The sequence below is a fragment of the Pelophylax lessonae genome (assembly GCF_965119305.1).
Source record: "Pelophylax lessonae genome assembly, chromosome: 2".
Taxonomy (NCBI): Eukaryota; Metazoa; Chordata; class Amphibia; order Anura; family Ranidae; genus Pelophylax; species Pelophylax lessonae.
In genome coordinates, this window is record NC_138769.1 from 471,968,274 (window position 1) to 471,989,515 (window position 21,242).

At 40.1% G+C, this 21,242-nt stretch overlaps 1 protein-coding gene across 1 annotated transcript in view; it reads left to right on the top strand.

Annotated features, from left to right (window-relative positions):
* Nucleotides 1-21,242, top strand: part of COL4A1 (collagen type IV alpha 1 chain) — a 120,761-nt gene that overhangs the window by 47,499 nt on the left and 52,020 nt on the right. Inside the window, exons 18-22 of the mRNA XM_082244772.1 lie at nt 5,883-6,051; nt 6,155-6,247; nt 6,531-6,635; nt 13,158-13,255; nt 16,573-16,723. Coding sequence (XP_082100898.1) covers nt 5,883-6,051; nt 6,155-6,247; nt 6,531-6,635; nt 13,158-13,255; nt 16,573-16,723 — 616 coding nt within the window. The remainder of the gene's footprint in view (nt 1-5,882; nt 6,052-6,154; nt 6,248-6,530; nt 6,636-13,157; nt 13,256-16,572; nt 16,724-21,242) is intronic.

Consider the following 21,242-nt stretch of genomic DNA (forward strand, 5'->3'; position numbering starts at 1 on the left):
CACCAAACATGTGGAAGAAGGTGTTCTGGTCAGATGAAACCAAAATAGAACTTTTTGGCAACAAACGTTATGTTTGGCGTAAAAGCAACACAGCTCATCACCCTGAACACACCATCCCCACTGTCAAACATGGTGGTGGCAGCATCATGGTTTGGGCCTGCTTTTCTTCAGCAGGGACAGGGAAGATGGTTAAAATTGATGGCAAGATGGATGCAGCCAAATACAGGACCATTCTGGAAGAAAACCTGGTGGAGTCTGCAAAAGACCTGAGACTGGGACAGAGATTTGTCTTCCAACAAGACAATGATCCAAAACATAAAGCAAAATCTACAATGGAATGGTTCACAAATAAACATATCCAGATGTTAGAATGGCCAAGTCAAAGTCCAGACCTGAATCCAATCGAGAATCTGTGGAAAGAACTGAAAACTGCTGTTCACAAACGCTCTCCATCCAACCTCACTGAGCTCGAGCTGTTTTGTAAGGAGGAATGGGCAAAAATTTCAGTCTCTCGATGTGCAAAACTGATAGAGACATACTCCAAGCGACTTACAGCTGTAATCACAGCAAAAGTTGGCGCTACAAAGTATTAACTTAAGGGGGCTGAATAATTTTGCACGCCCAATTTTTCAGTTTTTTATTTATTAAAAAAGTTTGAAATATCCAATAAATTTCGTTCCACTTCATGATTGTGTCCCACTTGTTGTTGATTCTTCACAAAAAATTACAGTTTTATATCTTTATGTTTGAAGCCTGAAATGTGGCAAAAGGTCGCAAAGTTCAAGGGGGCCAAATACTTTCGTAAGGCACTGTATGTGTTCAGCTCCACATAATGGTGCCCCGGTGACGGTCACAAGGATCATAAAATCGCAGGAAGGACCATCTAAAACATTAAAGAGTGGGAATAAGGTATAGGAAATAGGAATCCCAAAAAAAAAAAAAGTTTTTTCACTTAGAAACTCCTGTGGTCATCATTTATAACATCATAGACCAGGCTCGTATATACATTCAGTGGACAAAATACTATCTTTCTGGCTGCAGGCTTATGTGGACATATTCGCATTGCAGTGAGAACTGTGCAATTTATTACCATGCTCCCAATGGCTGTAGATGTAATGCCCAAGATTGCTGAACCCACAATTATTAACTAACTTCTTTGTATACCTACCTCTATTTCATAGATGTAATTGTGACAGGTATATATTCTACCAATATCTACCTGAAGATTCCGAAACATGTAGGGATGTTCCTACTGCATGAAGAACTAGTGATTTCTGTTTTGACACTGGTATACATGCGATGGATTTAGAACACCATTACCTTGATTATGTCTTTTTTATACATTGCTTGTTGTTAGTCTTGTACTCTTGTATACATTTTAAATTTGTTAAATAAACTTTGTCTTTTATCTTACTCATTTTCATTTCCTATACACATTACTCTTATTTAACTCAACCTTGTCCACCTAAATTCCCCTGGGACACCCTTCCTTTGCCATTTCTCTACTGGTAGCATGAGGCGACACCTAGACCCTATAGAGGTTGCAAAGGCAGTCCAACTCCTCCAGGATGGCACATCAATACGTGCCATTGCCAGAAGGTTTTCTGTGTCTCCCAGCACAGTCTCAAGAGCATGGAGGAGATTCTAGGAGACATGCAGTTACTTGAGGAGAGCTGAACAGGACCATAGAAGGTCCTAACCAATCAGCAAAACCAGTATCTGCTCCTTTGTGCAAGGAGGAACAGGATGAGCACTGCCAGAGCCCAACACAATGACCTCCAGCAGGTCACTGGTGGTAATGTCTCTGACAAAACAATCAGAAACAGACTTCATGAGGGTGGCCTGAGGGCCTGACATCCTCTAGTGGGCCCTGTGCTTACTGCCTGGCACTTTGGAGCTCGATTGGCATTTGCGATTGAACACTAGAATTGACAGGTCCGCCACTGACGCCCTGTGCTTTTCACAGATGAGAGCAGGTTCACCCTGAGCACATGTGACAGACATGAAAGGGTCTGGAGAAGCCATGGAGAATGTTATGCTGCCTGTAACATCTTTCAGCATGACTGGTTTGGTGGTGGGTTGGTGATGGTCTGGGGAGGCATATCCATGGAGATACCCATAGACCTCTACAGGCTAGACAATGGCACCCTGACTGCCATTAGGTATTGGGATGAAATCCTTGGACCCATTGTCAGACCCTATGCTAGTGCAGTAAGTCCTGGGTTCCTTATGGTGCACGGCAATGCCCGGCCTCATGTGGCAAGAGTATGCAGACAGTTCCTGGAGGAAAAAGAAACTGATACAATTGAAGGCCCCCCCCCGCTTGCCTGACCTAAATCCAATAGAACAATTCTGAAACATTATCTTTCAGTCCATCTGATGCCGCCAGTTTGCACCTCACTCTGCTCGGGAGCTCAGTGATGCCCTGGTCCAGATCTGGGAGGAAATACCCCAGGACACCATACGTTATCAGGCATGCATATAAGCACATGGGGGCCATATAAACTACTGAGTACCATTTTGAGTTGCTGCAATGAAATTTCAGCAAAACAAACTAGCCTGCTGCATCATTTTTTCATTATGATTTTAGGGGTGTCTTTGATTTCAGCCCTCTGTAGGTTGATACATTTAATTTCCATTAAACAATGTGGCATCCTTTAGTTTCTAACACATTACCCAGTCCATATCAGTATAGATAGCCAGCATAACATTTTTCCCCATTGAAATCTGATGTGTTTTCAAAGCGTTTCTTTCATTTTTTTGAGCAGTGTATATCTCTGTTATTTAAAGTGGAGTTCCAGCCAAAAGTGCAACTTCTGCTCATTTGCTTCCTCCCCCTCCGGTGCTACATTTGGCACCTTTCAGGGGGGAGGGGGGAACGGGTACCTGTTTTTGACAGGTACCCTTCCCCACCTTTGGGATATGGCGCCGCTGCACTGTCCCCTCAGAAGTTTGGCCCCCTCCTCCTTCCCCTGCCGTCGAGCCAATTCGAATGCCAGTCCAAATGTGCAGCGCGCTTTGCACATGCGCAGTAGGGACCCGCCCGTGAAGCCGCAAGGCTTCACTGCCAGGTTCCCTTACCGGCAATGGCGGCGGCAACACCTGACAGCCAATGGAAGCTGGACTCCATGGACAGGTAAGTGTCCTAATATTAAAGGTCAGCAGCTACAGCTGAATTTTAATTTTTGAAGGGGGAGGCTGGAACACCGCTTTAAATCAACTTTTCCAATGACTAATGATATTTTAATTTTTGGAGAACTAATGCCAAACAAAAGAAGCCTCATAACCCAAGCATAAAAAATTATGTAAAAACTTGGATTGGTACGCAGTTAGGTTACAGTTGGTTAATATAAATTGTTTAAGGCACTATTTGTGCTTCATCCATCTCATAAGGGGGGTTACGTGGCCGGCCATATTGACCAATGTTGGTCAAATTTGATACAAGTGGAGTTATTTATTGCCAGTAAGCACTCATATTGATGGTTCAGTCTGACTAGCTGTATTAGTTTGGAAACATTTGGAGAGTCAAGAGATCTCCATTTCTTGAGTAGTACATTACGGGCTGCTAGGAGGATATGTGTTACTACAGGTTTCATGGAATGCGGATAGGAGTCTATTCCTAGGTTAAGGATGGCCAAACTGGGGTTCGGGGGGGATAGCATATCAGTTATGGATGCTAACACGTGGAAAATTTGTCTCCAGTAGCTAGTTAAATTGGGACATTTCCACATTATGTGCAGTAAGTTTCCTTTGTTACCGCACTTGCGCCAGCATTCGGGAGAGGAAGTAGGGAAACATTTTGCTAATTTCCAAGGGGTTTGATACCATCTATGAGTTATCTTGAACATCATCTCCGAATGATTGACACAGTGTGAGGAGTTGTGAATTGATCTGAAGGCTAATTGCCATTGCTTCAGGGAATAGGACACACCTAGGTCTCTATCCCAATTTTCCATTGTGTGGGAGTTGAGGGGGGTAGATTTGTTTTGTAAGAGTTTATAAAAGAAGGATATTCCTTTGATTTTGGGCTTTTGAGATAAATAGAAATATGAGGCCTCAGGGTGGAAGTTTATGTTGGGAATAGGGTGTTTGGAGATGAAGTGTCTTATTCATGTGTTCGCAAACTGTGTTAAATTCATCTCTCAGGGTGGTCCATGGTTTGATGTTAGATTTTTCCATTAATTGTTGTACTGTGGTCAGGCCCCATTTTTGGAGTGGGTTTGTGTGCAACATTGGTATCATATTTTCTAATGTTTGGAGGGGTAATTGGGGGAGGTGGGACTTAGGGTGTACAGAGGGTTGTTGGAGTAGTTTCCTCCATGCAAGGAGACTTATCTGGTCTTCCAGGCTGGTTTAAGTGTGCTGAGTTATTTAGCATGTTAATGATAACCTTGTCTAGATGGTATTAGTCATGAGTCAACTGTACCTCGTTATCTAACCATTGTGTGAAGTTTTGGGTAAATATTCGGGTCATTGTTCATGTAGTGACTGAAATGCTTCTCAAGTGTATAACAAGTATGTTTCTTGTTCAATAAAGGGGTTAGTTGTTTTCAGATACATAAAAACTAAGTTCAGGCTAGTTTTGTATGTAGGGCAGCTGGAATATCTGATACAGTATCTATGTTCAAGATTGAAGGAAGCTGTATACTGACGGAGACCCACAAATACGTTGTGGGTCGGCGGTTCTGTTACACACACCCTTTTAGGTGAATCATAGATGTTAATGCATGAACAGATGTGAATACGCACATATATACAGTAGGCTTAATGTTTCTCTATTATCTTGATACAATTTCTCCCCATCCCACATTCCAAACAACATTAGGGCGTTTGTAAGGTTAGGTGGCCGGTTGTTTGTCATGTCCACCATGTTTCCCTGCTTATTGGGCACCAAGCAATGATCACATGAGAGGCCAACCCTGGGGTGGGTTCTTCTTGACTACGTTAGGCACTTTGTACAGGGTCACTTTATTACACATGGGGTACCTTTCCTTTGTGCCTCCTTCACCAATGCCTTGGGACAGGGCTAAGGCTGCTGTGGGGGAATACTCAACCTTAAGGCAAGTCTCTACTGTTAGAAATGCACATACATCATGTACACTGACACTGTACATGTTCTCCAATACTTTACTTAGAAAAAGTGCAAAATAGACATTTCACAGGCCAACAGGCAAGGCATTATTCATTCCTAGATCCCTAGCTCTAACTAAAGGCTCAAGTGTTGCCCTGACATACCTGCTAATGTAGTCCAGGAATTACATTTCTTCTGAGACATACTCCATTGTTGTGTTCGGGGCAAACCCCAATTTCTGTTGACTTTACATATAGGCAGAGATGAATGGCCTCCTTTCTTACACCTCCAGGTCTTGTCCTTAATCTCAGTCCCTTATGGGCCTTGGACCGGAAGTGGGTTCTGATCCTCTCAGCTCTCTCTTTGTAGTCCCCCCCCCCCAACTGCTGGGGGCTCTCCATGGGGGAACATTGGCTATACTTCTTCTTAAATGATTTGTCTTTTTCACCATGCCATCTTCCAGTGGGAGCATTATTTTGAATTGATTAAATAGCCAAGGATCTGAAAGCTGATTTGCTGCCAGTTTTCAAGCTCTTTGCTAGAGCGTAATAGAACTAGGATAGCTTTCATTTTGTCTGTGGGAATTTTTTACACCGATTTTAAATAAAAGTGTAATAAGCTAAGATATAAAATAAATTATAGCTGGAAGGCTAATGGAACAAAAAGTATGAACTATGAACGCCATAGGTGCAACTGTTTTGTTAAATTGTATTGCATTTCTGTTGTTTTTACGTGTTATTGTTTTAAGTGCAATTAGTTAAATAGCAATCACAAAATGTATTATGATACAATGTCATGTTAATCTAATTAGGGCACAATTGGTACAAAAGGAGACCGTGGGCCACCTGGTGACAGCGGATTTCCTGGGATTACTGGAGACAGAGGTTTGCCAGGAGCTCCAGGAGCTGGGCAACCAGGACAGCCTGGAGACAGAGGAGAACCAGGATCCCCTGGTTTTGTAGGATTACCTGGAAACCCTGGTAAGCAAAATTGCTTTTATATTGCCAAATTTCTTAAATGTCCAATTTAAAATTGCTTACTTATAATCAAGTGGAACTAATACACCATTTGTTTTCTTACTAGGAAATAAAGGTGAACCTGGAAAAGCTATAGTTGTAGCTGGAGCCCCAGGCCCAATGGGACCTGCAGGTTCTCCTGGATTACCTGGGGAGCATGGTATGTGGTCTTGTTTGTTTGTTTTCTTTTTCAATTTAGCACCAGTGTTGAATTTACCCTCCATTAAAATCTATTTGTTGATGATCCTTGCTACAAATGGGAATTGGTCTTATGAGTCAATCATGTGACGCTCACATCCATTCATATCTCTTTACGTAGACATCTTACACTAGTTAGAAGAGATAAATTAAACAATTTGCATGTTTAATATACATGATTACTAGTGTTTTTAATAAAATAAAATAAAAACATAAAATATATGTAAAATATATAATTTTTGCAGGTGAGAAGGGTTCTGCAGGTTTTCCAGGAAGACCCGGGCTGCCAGGAGAGAAAGGAGAAGCTGGTATAGAGGGTAAAGGACTTCCTGGACCCCCTGGAGAAAAAGGTAAGAAATTGTAAAGTATTTCTCTGTTATGTGGTGCTTTTTAGTCTTTAGACTTGTCTTTTTAATGTCTTCTTTGCATCAATGAGTTGCAAATATAAGGTCTTGTTTCTCTTCGACCATAAGCAAACTTTCAGACATATAATTGTAGCAGTATTTCCAGGTCTTATGCCTAATGTGGGTCTGCCATTGTTACCCGTAACACTCCCAACACATTTAAGTTGTGAACCCAGGTGTGAGAACAGATACAATGACCATTCCGGCATCTTTGGTTTTGTTTTATTGTATTTAGGGGATACTCCTCTGGCTCAACTATGTACAAATTGGGACTCTTGAAGAAAAATGCCTTCTAGCGCTGTCTTGACGCCAGCTAAATGCCGACCAGCACTTCCTGACACTTAAAGATACTGTGATACTGAAATTGTGCTGGAACCTCCACTTTAACTTGATTATTAACTCAGAAGATCCAGGACTGTAGAATACTTGACTTCTGACACTGCTTTAGCTCAAAAGTCACTGAACAGCTCCCTCCAGCCCTGCACTGGCTGAGGTAGCTCCTTGTAAATACTTGTACTGCTGCAACTCCTAACTCTGTATACTTCACACTGTACACTGACTCATCAGGGCCCAAACTGCAGGTACCCATTCTAATACTTCAGGGTCCTCTGACTAGGTACCCCCACTAACACCTCAGGGTCCTTTGACCAGGCACCCCCTTTAACAGTTAGCTGACTCCTGGATCCCTAGAAACTTCGCAGGAGTGGTCCCCTCTGACACTAGGCAGACCCCCAGGGGCAGTCCACAGTACTCACGACCTTTGTAGGCTTTCCTGGAACTGGACCCCTCTCTCCGCTGGTTCTCAGCACACTGGATCCCCTCTGCAGCTCAGCTCAGCACTCTTTGGATTCCCAGGCCGCCACCCGAGACACTCGCTTCCTCTGACAGGAGGAGAGACAGCCGTACTCTCCCTCCTGGGACTCTGCTTCCCGCCGAAGAAGCTGAGTCATTCATTCCCTCAGAACTTATACCCACTCCCAGAATCCTCTGTGGCAGAATCTGCCTTCTGGGGTAGATACAGGCCTGAGTGTGTCTCTGATTGGGTTCCCTCCATTGTCCAAAGAGAATCCTCTCATGGAGCCAGTGGGGAGACTCCCCGCTCAGAAGACACACCTAGGAGACATGACAGCCAGCTGAAATCATGGCCCTGCTGTTAGGCAGCCAAGGCCCACTATACTTTTACCTAGCACCTACCTGTAGGGTGCTGCGAAATTAATAATTAACTCTTCATCCATGTAAGTCTCTTAGATCAGGCAACTGAAAAAAAGAAGAGCTTGGTAGATTGCTAACAATTGGCTGCCACCGACTATAAATCTACCTTTGTTCCCAGAGCTAAAAACGAGTTCAGTAAGTCCAGCAGTGGTTGTAAGCTGGCTGGGACCAAGGAGGAATGCTATGACCCTGTATCTGGGTCTAGCAGTGCCTGTATACAAACAAAAAAATTAATTATAAGATGCTGCGCTACCTACCTTAGCAAATCTTTCTAATTTCATAAATACTGTGCATGTGCATATGCTATGCATATCACCTCAATATAATCCTGTGAAATTGTAAAATCGTAAGGATAAATTATGTACAACACATTTTTTTCTTCGAAATATACAATAAAATAGTGAAAGTCTTCTTTGAATTGTCTCTATTATATTCCTGCGCCCCAATTAGTTATGTCCTGGTTTTCTAATACACTAAGTGTTTCCAGAATAATTGTGCATTTCTTTGCTGTTTTTTTTTCTTCCACTTCTTCATCCACCACCTTTTCAGTGATTCCCACCACCTTTCATACAATGCTCTCACCTTTAAGCATAGGCCTAACTAAATGTGACATAAGGTCTGGCAGTGCTTTCCCTTTAAGGGATCAATATCCTATTCCTTCTCCCACACTCCTCAGTCCATTTTGGGTGGTGAGATGGACAACATAATAGCCAAATCCAGAAGTGAATGTGGGAGCTGCTGCTCCAATGCCCACAGGAAATGATTTCTATGCACAACTGTTCTGTCCTGTTCACATATGTGAGTTTAATACCAATGAATATATTGATAATTTACTATGTTCTACTATGCTACGAGGAGCCCCCCCCCCTGTTTAATGTCCCTTTTTACATACTAAAGGGTAGAACTTGACCACATTAAGGGGTATACACTTAGATTGGCAGACTGGCAGATGTTACTGAATCTGAGATATTTAAGTGAGAAGTGTCCATCACATTACTCCCCATAGAGTGAGGAGTGTGAGAGAAGGAATGTGATATTGATCCCTTAATGAGAAAGCCCTGCCAGACCTGATGCATATTAGATCTATGATCTCTTTTAGGTGAGAGCATTGTATGAAAGGTGGTGGAAATCCCTGAAAAGTGGTGGATGAAGAGGTGGAGGATAAATAACCAATAAGTGCACAATTAATGTGGAATCATGTGTTGTATTAGAAAACCCGGATGTGAATACATGGGACACATGAATATAACAGACTTTCACTATTTTATTGAACATTTTTGAAAAAAAAATGTTTGTTGGAGTTTTCATTTTTTTACTAACAGCATATAATTTGTATATGTATCAGGTGGTATAGATATGATTTTACAGTTTTCCCAGGGTTATGTTGAGGTGATATGCATAACACATGCATAGTATTTATGCAATAAGAAGGTCATGGATAGGAATAGGTAACACAGCATCCTATTATTTATTTATTTAATGGGCTATTGATGACTGCAGCTACCTGCACACATATACATTCTTAAAATCTTTCACACGGTATTGTTGTTTTAAAGGAGGTATCGCGTGAGTGACACTCTCATTTTAAAATTCCCATATACAAACATATACAGTATCATGTTGAATAAAACAGTAATTACATTAATATATTATTTCTTACAGTTGACATTGTATACATCTCTGAACATTGGTTTAGGTTATTACTTATTCAGTAATTATTTCTGGTACATTCACTTGCATCTTTGTCAATACCATCTTTTATGGTACAAAACGTCACAGTCATTTGTCTTTTTTTTTTTTTTTATATTTATTTGGCTTTTGTGCAAACAGAACAGTACATGGGCATAAGGGCCCCAAAGAACATAGGTCTTACAGCCAGTACATGTAAAAGAATCATATAAAAAGATCAAAAGCAAACATAAAAAAGGGGGAGGGGAAAGGAAGGGGGAGAGGGGGGGGGACATTTATCCGGTGTACAATAGCATAACATCTAGCACAAAAAAAAATCCCATCACGTAAAATCGTGTCCAGATGCAGACCACAATAGCTCATTTAACTGCTGGGTCAAGAACAAGAATATTAAGCATAATAAAATTACAGTATATTTAGAGGTATCCAGGAAGTCACTAAGGAATATGGGGTTTAAGGAGAGAAGAGTCAAGGGGCTGGTCTGGATCCACTATTTTGAGCCTACCTAAGGAGTTGGAGAGATCCTTCTTCAGGTACCAGTCGGTATAGCGGAAAGGACAAATATTGGATGAGAGTTTCTCTTATGAGAACTGTCTTGGATCTTACGCTTGATGCGCAAGTAACTCCATTGTGCTAATAAGTGCACTTTTGAATATTAATATACGCCAAGCACAAATAATCCCGTTGTGCTAAAAATCACAGTTCTCAGGTCTTTTGTATAAGGTAATGGAGTGCGCTACCCGGTAATACAGACACACAGGCTGTTATCACATTGGATGCTCAATAGAATGTACTGCCTAAAGCATTGAGCTCCGTTTATTTATGGGACAACACAGGGATAACAGCAGGAAGGGATGGCTATACAACATCAGCCAATCAGTTTCATAGTTACATAGTTAGTCAGGTTGAAAAAAGACACAAGTCCATCTGGCTCAACCAATAAAAAATCAAAAAACAGTAATGAAAACCCAACCATACAATCCCATATACACAATCCTATACCCGCAGTTCATCCAGAGGAAGGCGAAAAACACAGCAAAGCATGATCCAATTTGCTACAGCAGGGAAAACAATTCCTTTCTTATCCCCAGGGAGGCAATCGGATGTTCCAAAAATACAGTCACATAACATAAATTACTCACATAGAATCAGCCAATGACACACCTGTATACATTCAAATAGCCAAAAGAAAGGGGAAGTACACGATCGTGAATGAGCAGAACAGTGTGCACGGCTTCCCGTCGTTGGTGCGTGGAATTCCACACCGTAGTTAACAATGAAACCCACGTGTAGCGGAATTTGCGCCTAACACTACACAATGAAACCAGCGTGTAGAACTGTGACCGGTGCTCTGATCAAACTCGTATATGCATTCCCGCTACTACTACTGCCGTGAATCCCACTCAGCAAGGCTCAGAGAACAATGCCTGTGACGGTCTGACCCCCTCTCACCGTCACGGGTTCCCCTTTTTCAGAACAGCAAATAATCCATCTAGGCAAAATAACACTGGCATAGCATAACAGCCCCCATACATGAGCCAAGTCTTAATGCTGGGTAAAAAGAGCCTTTATTAACCAGTCTCACACACTATATATACAACACAGGGACACAACCCCCCCTTCTGACCAGGTCAGGGCACCGATTACATTATCATGTAGATGAGATTGTGTACAGAAAGAGAATCAGTCTGAACTAATTATCTAGTCCTCTGGACAGAAGTTTATTAGCAATTAACAAGGAGACACACAGCACACCTTAATATACAAACAATAGGAAGATCACCAAGGATAGACTGTCCATCTTCAATACCAAAGAATACCAAAGAACAGCGAACAGAGGCCAAGGTGAATAGCTCTTTCAATGAACATATTCAGAATCAAACAGGCCAGGGACAGTCTTCACATCTTTCTCGAGACACATTCCTGAGAAACATTACTGTCCCATTTGTGTAATCCAAATAAAGTGTATGAAATGAGTCCAGAGTGATAGGGTTCTCCTTCACAATGCCTAATAGGATTATACTACTGTTCCCAAAGACGTGAAGCTATCTGCTGGGAAAGAGCCATACTGTTTCCACTATGGTGATAAGGCACAGAAGAAAGACATGAGTATTCTTTCATAAAGGCAGATAGATATCAAAATGATAATGACTTCACAGAGAAAACATATCCCTGCCAAGCGAAAAAATCTGCACATTATACAGAGTCCCCCGCTGGTGGTCATATCCTTGCTGCTTGATCCTTGAACTCCGCACCGCAGTACATATAGATCTCTACTGGCAAAAAGACCCGCTCATATCGCATGGAGTGTTCGATGGCGGAGATGTCTATGTAGAGCGAACGCGTCTACACATCTAAAGGAAGGTTTTAACTCCCAGTAGTCTATCCTCAATGCCGGTTCGCCCAAATATGGTCTAATGAGTGTATTGCAAGTAAACCGACAACAGGAGCCATAATGACAAGCTAAATAAAACACATCCTGAAAAATGTCCACAATAGTCCTCAATAACTTTCCACAATAAATTTCTACAACAGAACGTATACTCCATATATTTCCACCATCTAGCAAAGAAACATCTGGTAGTGTGAAAATTCAGAGTAATAGTATCCAGTTTTTCGAAGTGAAGGAATGAGAGCAATGCCTGTTTCACAGCTAAGAGACAGCTGAGATGGCTAATTCAATTCCTCAAGATTGTTCTGCGCATATATGAGCTTATTATGAGAGGCTGGATGGTATCGATGGCTGGGTTGAGGTAGTTGGTACTTCACATCCAAAGAGACAGAGCAAAGAGTTCCTTGGCAGCTTAACTTTGAGCACTTTGAAATGTAAGCAAGGACAGAGTTTCAGAAGGTAGAAATGGAAGGGCATTCCCATAGAGGATGAAATAACGTAAGTGGTTGAAGCGAGCACCAAGGACACTGTGAGTGTGAAGGGTCCGCAGAGCTAGTGTGAAAAAGGTAATAGGCTCTGTGGAGTATTTTAAACTGGGTTTCTCGCCAGGTCTCTGATATGGCAAGGTTGCAGATGGTGCGACAGCCAGCTAGTTGCTTTTCTGGAACATTATCATCATTGAAGATAGAGGACCATTTCTGAAACAGAGAGACTTGATATTTAGCCGACTGGTGTGTAATAGGATGAGAATATAGGCTGGAGATGGAATAGTCATCACGATGGAGCACTACAACAATAAAGAGAATCAAGCTTGAGGCTGTAGCAGGCCCATAGTTAACTGCGTAGCTGTTAATAATAAAAAAGATGTGATGGCGGTAAAGAATACTCTTGCAATAGAACAGAGAAAAATTTAAATACTCTAGAGTTGCCATGAAAGAGGGACCCCAGTTTGGTGAGACCACAGGTAAGTCATTGTTCAAATGCTCTATATTCAGTAGATGCGAGAAACATAGGGTTGCCCTGGATAGGTAAGTATCGAGAGATGGATGAGTTAGTAGTCTCTGCACCTCCCTCCAGGCAAACACTGTATCTCTGATTAAGAAGATGTTAGATCTGAGATTTGTCATTTTAAGATTTCTGCTTGAAGGTCCTTAATTTGCATTGTATGTATTTAGGCTACCCTGGAATGGATGGCCCACGGGGAGTAGATGGCATACCTGGTCAGCCAGGTCGTGATGGTTTACCTGGAGTTCAAGGTCTATCAGGAGAGAAAGTAAGTACCAGATTTCTCTCATGTAATCTAGTGGGCAGCTACTGCATACTGAGTGCAAAGGGCAATTCTTGAGTCTATGCAGTTTAGGAGATTTGTTTCTAATGGCAAAGGAAAGAAGGCAAAGAATTTAGCATGACTGTCCAAGAACAGGAACACACAGGGAAAGTCCACTGGAAAATGTTAGTTGGTTTCTTACCCACATTTTATTATTTGAAACAATAACATATACTGTACATACTGTACCTATGTAACAAAACGTCATCCTTCACATGGGCTATCGAAAATTAATTATTGCAACCCAAATAAAGAAACAACATATGCCTAATCAAATCCAAAATATTTGTTTTGGCAACATTTTAAACATTGACTACAGTGTCATTCAAGGGGTAATCTGATAACATAATAACAATACATTTTAATGAAACATGAAGCCACCCTAGCTGTAACAAATTAAAAAATCCCAAATTCTAGATATGATGTCCATCCAGACAATTCTGGATGACTGCTCCCACACTAAATAACACCATGACTCGTAAGAACATGGATAGGGGGAGGGAGGGTAGGAGTCGCGGTCAGATCTGAAGGTCAGTGAATAATGGCCGGTGTCCTTTAGCTGCTCTGGTAGCACGGGCTTTGACTGCCTGCCAATTTTGCCCAATCCACTGCTGTTATTGTGCAAGAAAACCGTTGCTGTAGAAAATAGCAACATGAAAAGAGAGTAATAGGGAGAAGAGAGCCATGCTGCCTCCTTTGAGCTATCCCATGGGGTCCCATATATTGCTTAGGGACTTGACAGGGGGAAAGTGTAATTATAGGTAATTAAGAAAAATTACGTATGTCACTAGCATTAACAAAGAAGTTTGTTTTTCTGAGCCCCAACTCCCCTCCACCCCCCATCTTTAACAAAGTTTTATTACCTATTGATTCTGTCAGTAAATCTATTACTTTTTCCACTTTCTGTAGGAAAACAAAGCTTCTGTGCTAGAATGATTTTAGAATGTTTGAATGATTTTTTTTACAGACTGTATACTAATGTCATTATTGATACAACAGAGCTTCCTGGTCCACTGTTCCAAATGTTTCTGGGCTCACTCGCTATTCAGTTTGTGTGTGGGAATTAACTTTGCTGGCTTTCTCATCCATTCACTGCTCCAACACATTAAAAGCCCTTCATTTATTCAGACACCTTTGGTGATGGGGAGGGAACACATTCACTCATTACCTTGTCAGACTCCAAAATCCTAATGAGGCATAATTTACTTGATTTGTACCAACATAAAAATATGGGCACTATAGGGCATATTATCTGAGGCTTAGGCAGTATCACTCAGAGATAAGTAGCTTGCCACATGTGAATAGGGTGTTATACCCAAAATGTATAATCCTGCAACCAAATTGCAAGATTGAGCAGTTTAGCATAAAGACTCATGCAGACACAAGCAGAGTATCACAAATTCTATTGAGATAGCTCAAGACAGGGTGGGAGGTTATATAAATCCTGCTTAGCCAGAATTTATATTGCTGCCAATGAGCCCACCGTAAACTGCACATCATTAACAGCACTTGGTAGAATCTGAAAACCAGAGAGCTTTAATGGGCTATCATAAACACATTCATTATAAACATTCCAGTTCACAGTGTCTCTGACGTGACCTGGACCCAAGTAACTGAACCCATTATCAAAATATCTTTCAAGCCAACAGCCCACTAACAGCATCTTAATCCTTCATTAGAAGAGGCTTTATGGTGTGTCATAAATCATTTGTAGAAAGCAAAGGAGCAGAAAAGAGTAGTGGAAAGCATTCCACATACAGTACCTGTCTGTTTTTTTTACTGGCAGGACCAAAATCTTCACCTAATTAATAAATCCTGATACAACAAAAATATATTTATAAAGACCATACATCCAAATATATAAGAAATACAATCATTTTAGGACCAAATACCCCTATATTATGAGGTGCAGGAGGGTGATTAGATATAGAGATGTGCACGACTGGAAAATGTGTTTAATTTCATATTCTTTTGTTAAGTTAATTTTGTTTGTCATATTTGTTATGTTAGAATGATTTTTTTTTCAGAATTAATTTTGTATATTTGGATTAATTTCATATATTTGTTAATTTTTAAAAGAAACTCAAACAAAAAAAAATGAATAAAATGGAAACATATTGCAATAAATACAGTATGGTATAAAAGTGAAACAACAGGATTCCTACTTAGGTCGCTTTATAGAATATACGAGAAATGAATAAGATAAAATATAATAACTCAGAATAGACTAGAATACAACACAATAGAACAGAATAGAATAGAAAACGAAAGAATAAAATATAATAGAATATAAAATAAAGGAAACAAATAGAATAGAAAAAGTTATATTCTATTCTGTTTTATTCATTTCTATTCTATTTAAATTCTATTCTATTTAAATTCTAGTCTATTTAAATTCTCTTCTATTATTTCCTTTTCTATTCTATTCTATTCTGTTCTATTCTTTTCTATCCTATTCTATTCTGTTTTTTTTTTCTATCCTATTATTTTCTATTCTATTCTAAAAAGCAGCCTAAAAAAGAAGTCCACTGAATTTATCATAAACTCTCAGCTCTCCCATCTCACACCCCTAAGCTCTTTTGATTGGGTCAAGGCTACATCAGTAACACCCTCTTAGAGCTTCACAAAAAGCTGCTGCAATTGGCAGCTGGAGCTCCCAAGTTTCCATCATAGCTACACACATGTGCTAAGAGTCATCATTGTGGGCCAGTGACTTGGACACATAGTGCAGATTTACGCTGCATTGAACTGCACTCTACCAGCACCACATATCAGGCAAAACCTTGTTAAGTAGTTTTTGCTTTTAGTCCCATTTATTTTACTCATGTTATTGTTTGTCTATTTTTGTAATATCTTTTTCTGTGAATAGTTGTCTTGCACTGGTTTTCTTGAGTTTTCATTAAATTATATCTAAAAATTATAAGCTTTATCTCTAAATGCTCTAACCCAGAACTTAAAGAATCTCTGTCTCTTTAAATAGCGCTACTATTTTTTAATCTCTGTCATATTACTGTCAGACATTTCTAAATGTTACAACAGGTACTGGCAACAGTGTGTGTTTTTGTGGTAACAGCTTACAAGTACACACAAAGGCATTGTTAAAAATGTCCAAATATACCCAGTGTCAATAGATTTGGGTTAAAGCAAAGGCATACTGTTGTATTGTTTGAAAAAATGTTAACATCATTGTCTTGCAAGCCTCATGTCACATATAGCAAGTTGTTTTTCACATTAAAAATGCAACATTGTTCTCACATATCTAGGGTGAACCAGGCCTGGGTCTTCCAGGTCCTAAAGGATTGCAAGGATCACCAGGTCCATCTGGCCCTCCTGGAGAAAAAGGAAGTACAGGACCACCAGGTGTCCCTGGTGAACAGGGCCTTCCAGGGGTTCCTGGCCATTTGGGCACTAAAGGTAACGTAACATAAAATAAATCCTGTGCTACATAAACATTTTTGGTAAATAAAAATTGTTTTATTTATTTATTTATTAATTTTTGTTTCAATTATTTTTATTAATTTTAGCAAAAGATTACAAAACACAATATGTCACTATAAAAAGCTAAGACAGTATTCATTCAACAAACTAACATCTCAAACACAGCACAACATAAATACAATACCAAACATTTATAAAAGGTTATCTCCTATGACCTTATCATAATAACCATATATAGTGGTATTCTTCCCTGGAGAAGAGGCAAGAGCCAACGTGAGAGGTGGGGGCACCCAATATCTAAATGCAAAACTCTCACTGGTCTTCCCCCCAAGCAAAATCTATGGGTTACCAGGCTTCTCTACCTAATCCTTGCTCCCCATATCCCCCACCCCCTTATCCTCCCCCTTTCATCGCCCTTGATCACCCCTTACTTCCTGTGTTTGTGACATAACCAGATAATAAAAAGAACGAGCAAAAAACTGTGATGTTTGGCAACCAGTAGCTACTAGTCTGAATGTATTTCAGTCATAGCAATGAAAGACCATTGTTGGAAGCTAATGCTAGCCATACACTTGGCATATTTGTTGTTTTATTTTAGAGTTTTCCATCAGATGCCTACAGTAGTGATTGAAAGTGCTGAGTAAAACCAGTAGAGTACCATTCAGAAGGCATCGGTTTCATGCCACTTTAAAACATTTGATCATTCAAAACAGGGAAACTGTTTAAATCATGTCAGAATGCTATGGTTGAGATGAGAAGGAAAGCTTGAAACCTCACAACACATTGTGCCAAAGATATTGCTGGCAAAAGAGGTTACATAAACTTAGCATGTTGGATTTTCCCCTTTATTACATCATACTTTAATCATGTTAAGGGTAGCTGATTTTATGTTCTAATCAAATAGTTTGGACTAGATTTGGTACAAAGTTTTAATAATGAATATATTGCCATACAAATATGATTGATTCAAATGTTTAAAAGTTGTTTGGGGACATCTTATACATTAACCACTTTACCACTAGAGCATTTTGCTGTCTTACGTCTGGGCCACTTTTTGTGCTTCGGCACTGTGCGACTTTAACTGACAATGGTGCGGTCATACAATGTGATACCCAAACGAAATTTACGTCCTTTTTTTCCCCACAAACAGCGCTTTCTTTTGGTGGTATTTGATCACCTGTGCGATTTTTATTTTTTGCGATATTAATAAAAAAAGAGCGAAAATTTTGCAAATAAAATAACATTTTCAACTTTGTCTTTTAAAAAATATCCAATATGCTCAATTGATGTCATTTTTTTGGCCAAAATATATTTAGCTACATGTCTTTGACAAAAAAAAAATTCAATGAGCGTATTTTTATTGGTTTGCGCAAAAGTTATAGCGTCTACAAACTATGGTGTAAATACTGAAATTTACACAGCTTTAATTTCTGACTGCCTAGCTCATTTCAAGTGCTAAAATGGTAGGGCAGTACAAGACTCCCCCAAATTACCACTTTTTGGAAAGTAGACATCCTAAGGAATGTTCTGAGAGGCATGTTGAGCTCATTGAATATTTCATTTTTTTGTCACAGGTGTTTGAAAAATACACAAAGTTGTCATTGAAATGATATATTGCTCACACATGCCATGGGTATATGTGTAATTACACCCCAAAATATATTCTGCTGCTTCTCCTGAGTACAGGGATACCACGTATGTGAGACTTTTTGGGAGCCTAGCTGTGTACGGGACCTCGAAACCAATCACAACCATCAGAATTTCAAAGGGCGTACATTTTTCATTGCATTTTCTCACTACCTTTACTACTACGGTTTAGGAGGCCCTGAAATGTCAAGATCCCACAAAACCCCCCCCAAATGACCCCATTTTGGAAAGTAGACACCCCAAGCTGTTTGCTGAGAGGCATGGTGAGTCCATGGAATATTTTATATTTTGCCACAAGTTTTGGGAAAATTACAATTTTTTTTTATTTATTTTTTTTAACACAAAGTTGTCACTAAAAGATAAATTTACGCCCTTAGAAAGCCTGAAGGTGGGGAGTGCCAAAAAGTCTCACACATGGGGTATCCCTGTACTCAGGAGAAGCAGCAGAATGTATTTTAGGGTGTCATTTCACATATACCCATGGCATGTGTGAGCATTATATCATTTACCGACAACTTTGTGTGAAAAAAAAAAAAAAGTATAATTTTCCCGAAACTTGTGGCAAAATATAAACTATGCCATGGACTCATCATGCCTCTCAGCTAATAGCTTGGAGTGTCTACTTTGCAAAATGGGGTCATTTGGGGGGGGGGGGGGGGGGTTTGCGCTATCTTGGAATTTCATGGCCTTCAAAAGTGTGATAGGTAGTAAGGAGTGAGATCAACAATTTACGCCCTTAGAAAGCCAGAAGGTGCGGATTGGTTTTCCGGGTCCTGTACGCGGCTAGACTGCCAAAAAGTCTCACACATGGGGTATCCCTGTACTCAGGAGAAGCAGCAAAATGTATTTTGGGGTGTCATTTCACATATACCCATGGCATGTGTGAGCATTATATCATTTACTGACAACTTTGTGTAAAAAAAAAAAAAACAAAAAAAAAAAAATGGTTAATTTCCTGAAACTTAGGGCAAAATGTAAAATACTCCATGGACTCAATATGCCTCTCAGCAAATAGCATTGGGTGTCTACTTTCCAAAAAGGGGTCATTTGGGGGGTGTTTGAACAGTCCTGACATTTTATGCTCAATTTTAGCAACACATCACCCACTCTTCTAACCACTTGAAAACCAAGCCTTTTCTGTGACTTTTTGTTTACATGAAAAAATATTTTTTTTTACAAGAAAATTACTTTGAACCCCCAAACATTATATATTTTTTTAAAGCAGAGGCCCTACAGAACAAAATGGTGGATGTTGCAATTTTTTTTGTCACACGGTATTTGCGCACACATTTTCCAAACGCAATTTTTGCGTAAAAAAATCACTTTTTTATATTTAATGCAGAAATACACTATATAATTCCAAATTGTTTGGTAAAATTTAAAAGATGATCTTATGCCGAGTTCATAGACACCTAACATGACATGCTTTAAAAATTGCGCACGCCCGTGCCGCGGCAACAAACTACGTACGCTTTTAAAAGCCTTTAAAAGTCTTTACAGGTTACCACTTTGGACTTACAGAGGAGGTCTACTGCAAGAATTACTGCCCTCGACCTGGCGTTCACGGCGATACCTCACATGCATGGTGCAATTGCAGTTTACATATGACACTAGACCAACGCTTGTGTGCGCATTTGCGCGCAAGCACAGGGGGGCAGGGGGGCTTGATTTTTTTTTATTTGCTTTTCTATGTTATTTTGACACCTTTTCTTTAATTTTTTTATTTTTTTTATCATTTTTATTGTTATCACGGTGAATTTAAATTTCCCCTATGATAGCAATCTGTAGTGACAGGTACTCTTTTTAAAAAAAAAATTGGGGTCTTTTAGACTCTAGATCTTTCCTCTGACCTTAATGCATCGGACCACACCAAAATTGGTGTGATAAAATACTTTCCCAATTTCCCAATGGCGCTATTTATTTCTGGCGAAACAGAAGTCATGAATTGCTCGTAGCTTCCGATATCTTAGGCCATAGAGATGATTGGAGCCATTCTCGTCTCCAATCAGCTCTATGGTTAGATAATTGAACCACCGGCTGAACTCTCGGGTTAACCGGTGGGACAGGAGAGCCCAAGAAAAACCACGGAAGGCTGCGGAAGGCGGCGGTGGGGGGGGGGGAGTCCCCTCCCACTGTATGTAAAAGCAGTCTAGCGGCCAATTACCTGCTAGGATTGCTTTTACATGTAAGCCGACCGCTGGCTGTAAAAAACAATACCAAGATGATGCCAAAATCTGCAGGCATCATCCTGGTATAACCACTCAAAGTCCAGCAACGTACCAGTACATTGCTGGTCCTTGTTTGGCATATAGGTTTTTTTTTTTTTATGCAGCCTGTGGGCTGAACGAAAAAAAAGAGAACCTATCAGAAATCAGCACAGGAATAATGCGTAGTATTACTCATCATTAACCGCCCAAACAACCACCCACTGAATTTAATGATGGGTATACACGACACTATCCACGTATACCAAAATAGGATTTTAACTGCAGTGCTGAAATCAGAAAATCACCACAGCTGCTATCAGCAAAGGTATCCTTATATGCTGAGCGCAAACACTGTTTGTGTCAGAATATATAAAATCAATGCGTGGTAGCCGACGAGTACCTGCAAGAGAAACAGGTCACAAAAGAATGAAAAAACAAACAAAGGACATTAAAAGTACAGTAGGAAGTGTAGAAGAACATAAAAAATGACTGAGACGACAACTATTTTTGGCTTTTATGTATTATTTTTTTTTTCTTCAAATGTCGAGTTACAGGTTCCAGGTTCGGGTCACTCAAAATGACGATAGCCATCGAACATCTTTTGAGACCCTGTGTAAATGTGCCCTAAACTGTGCCGTGCT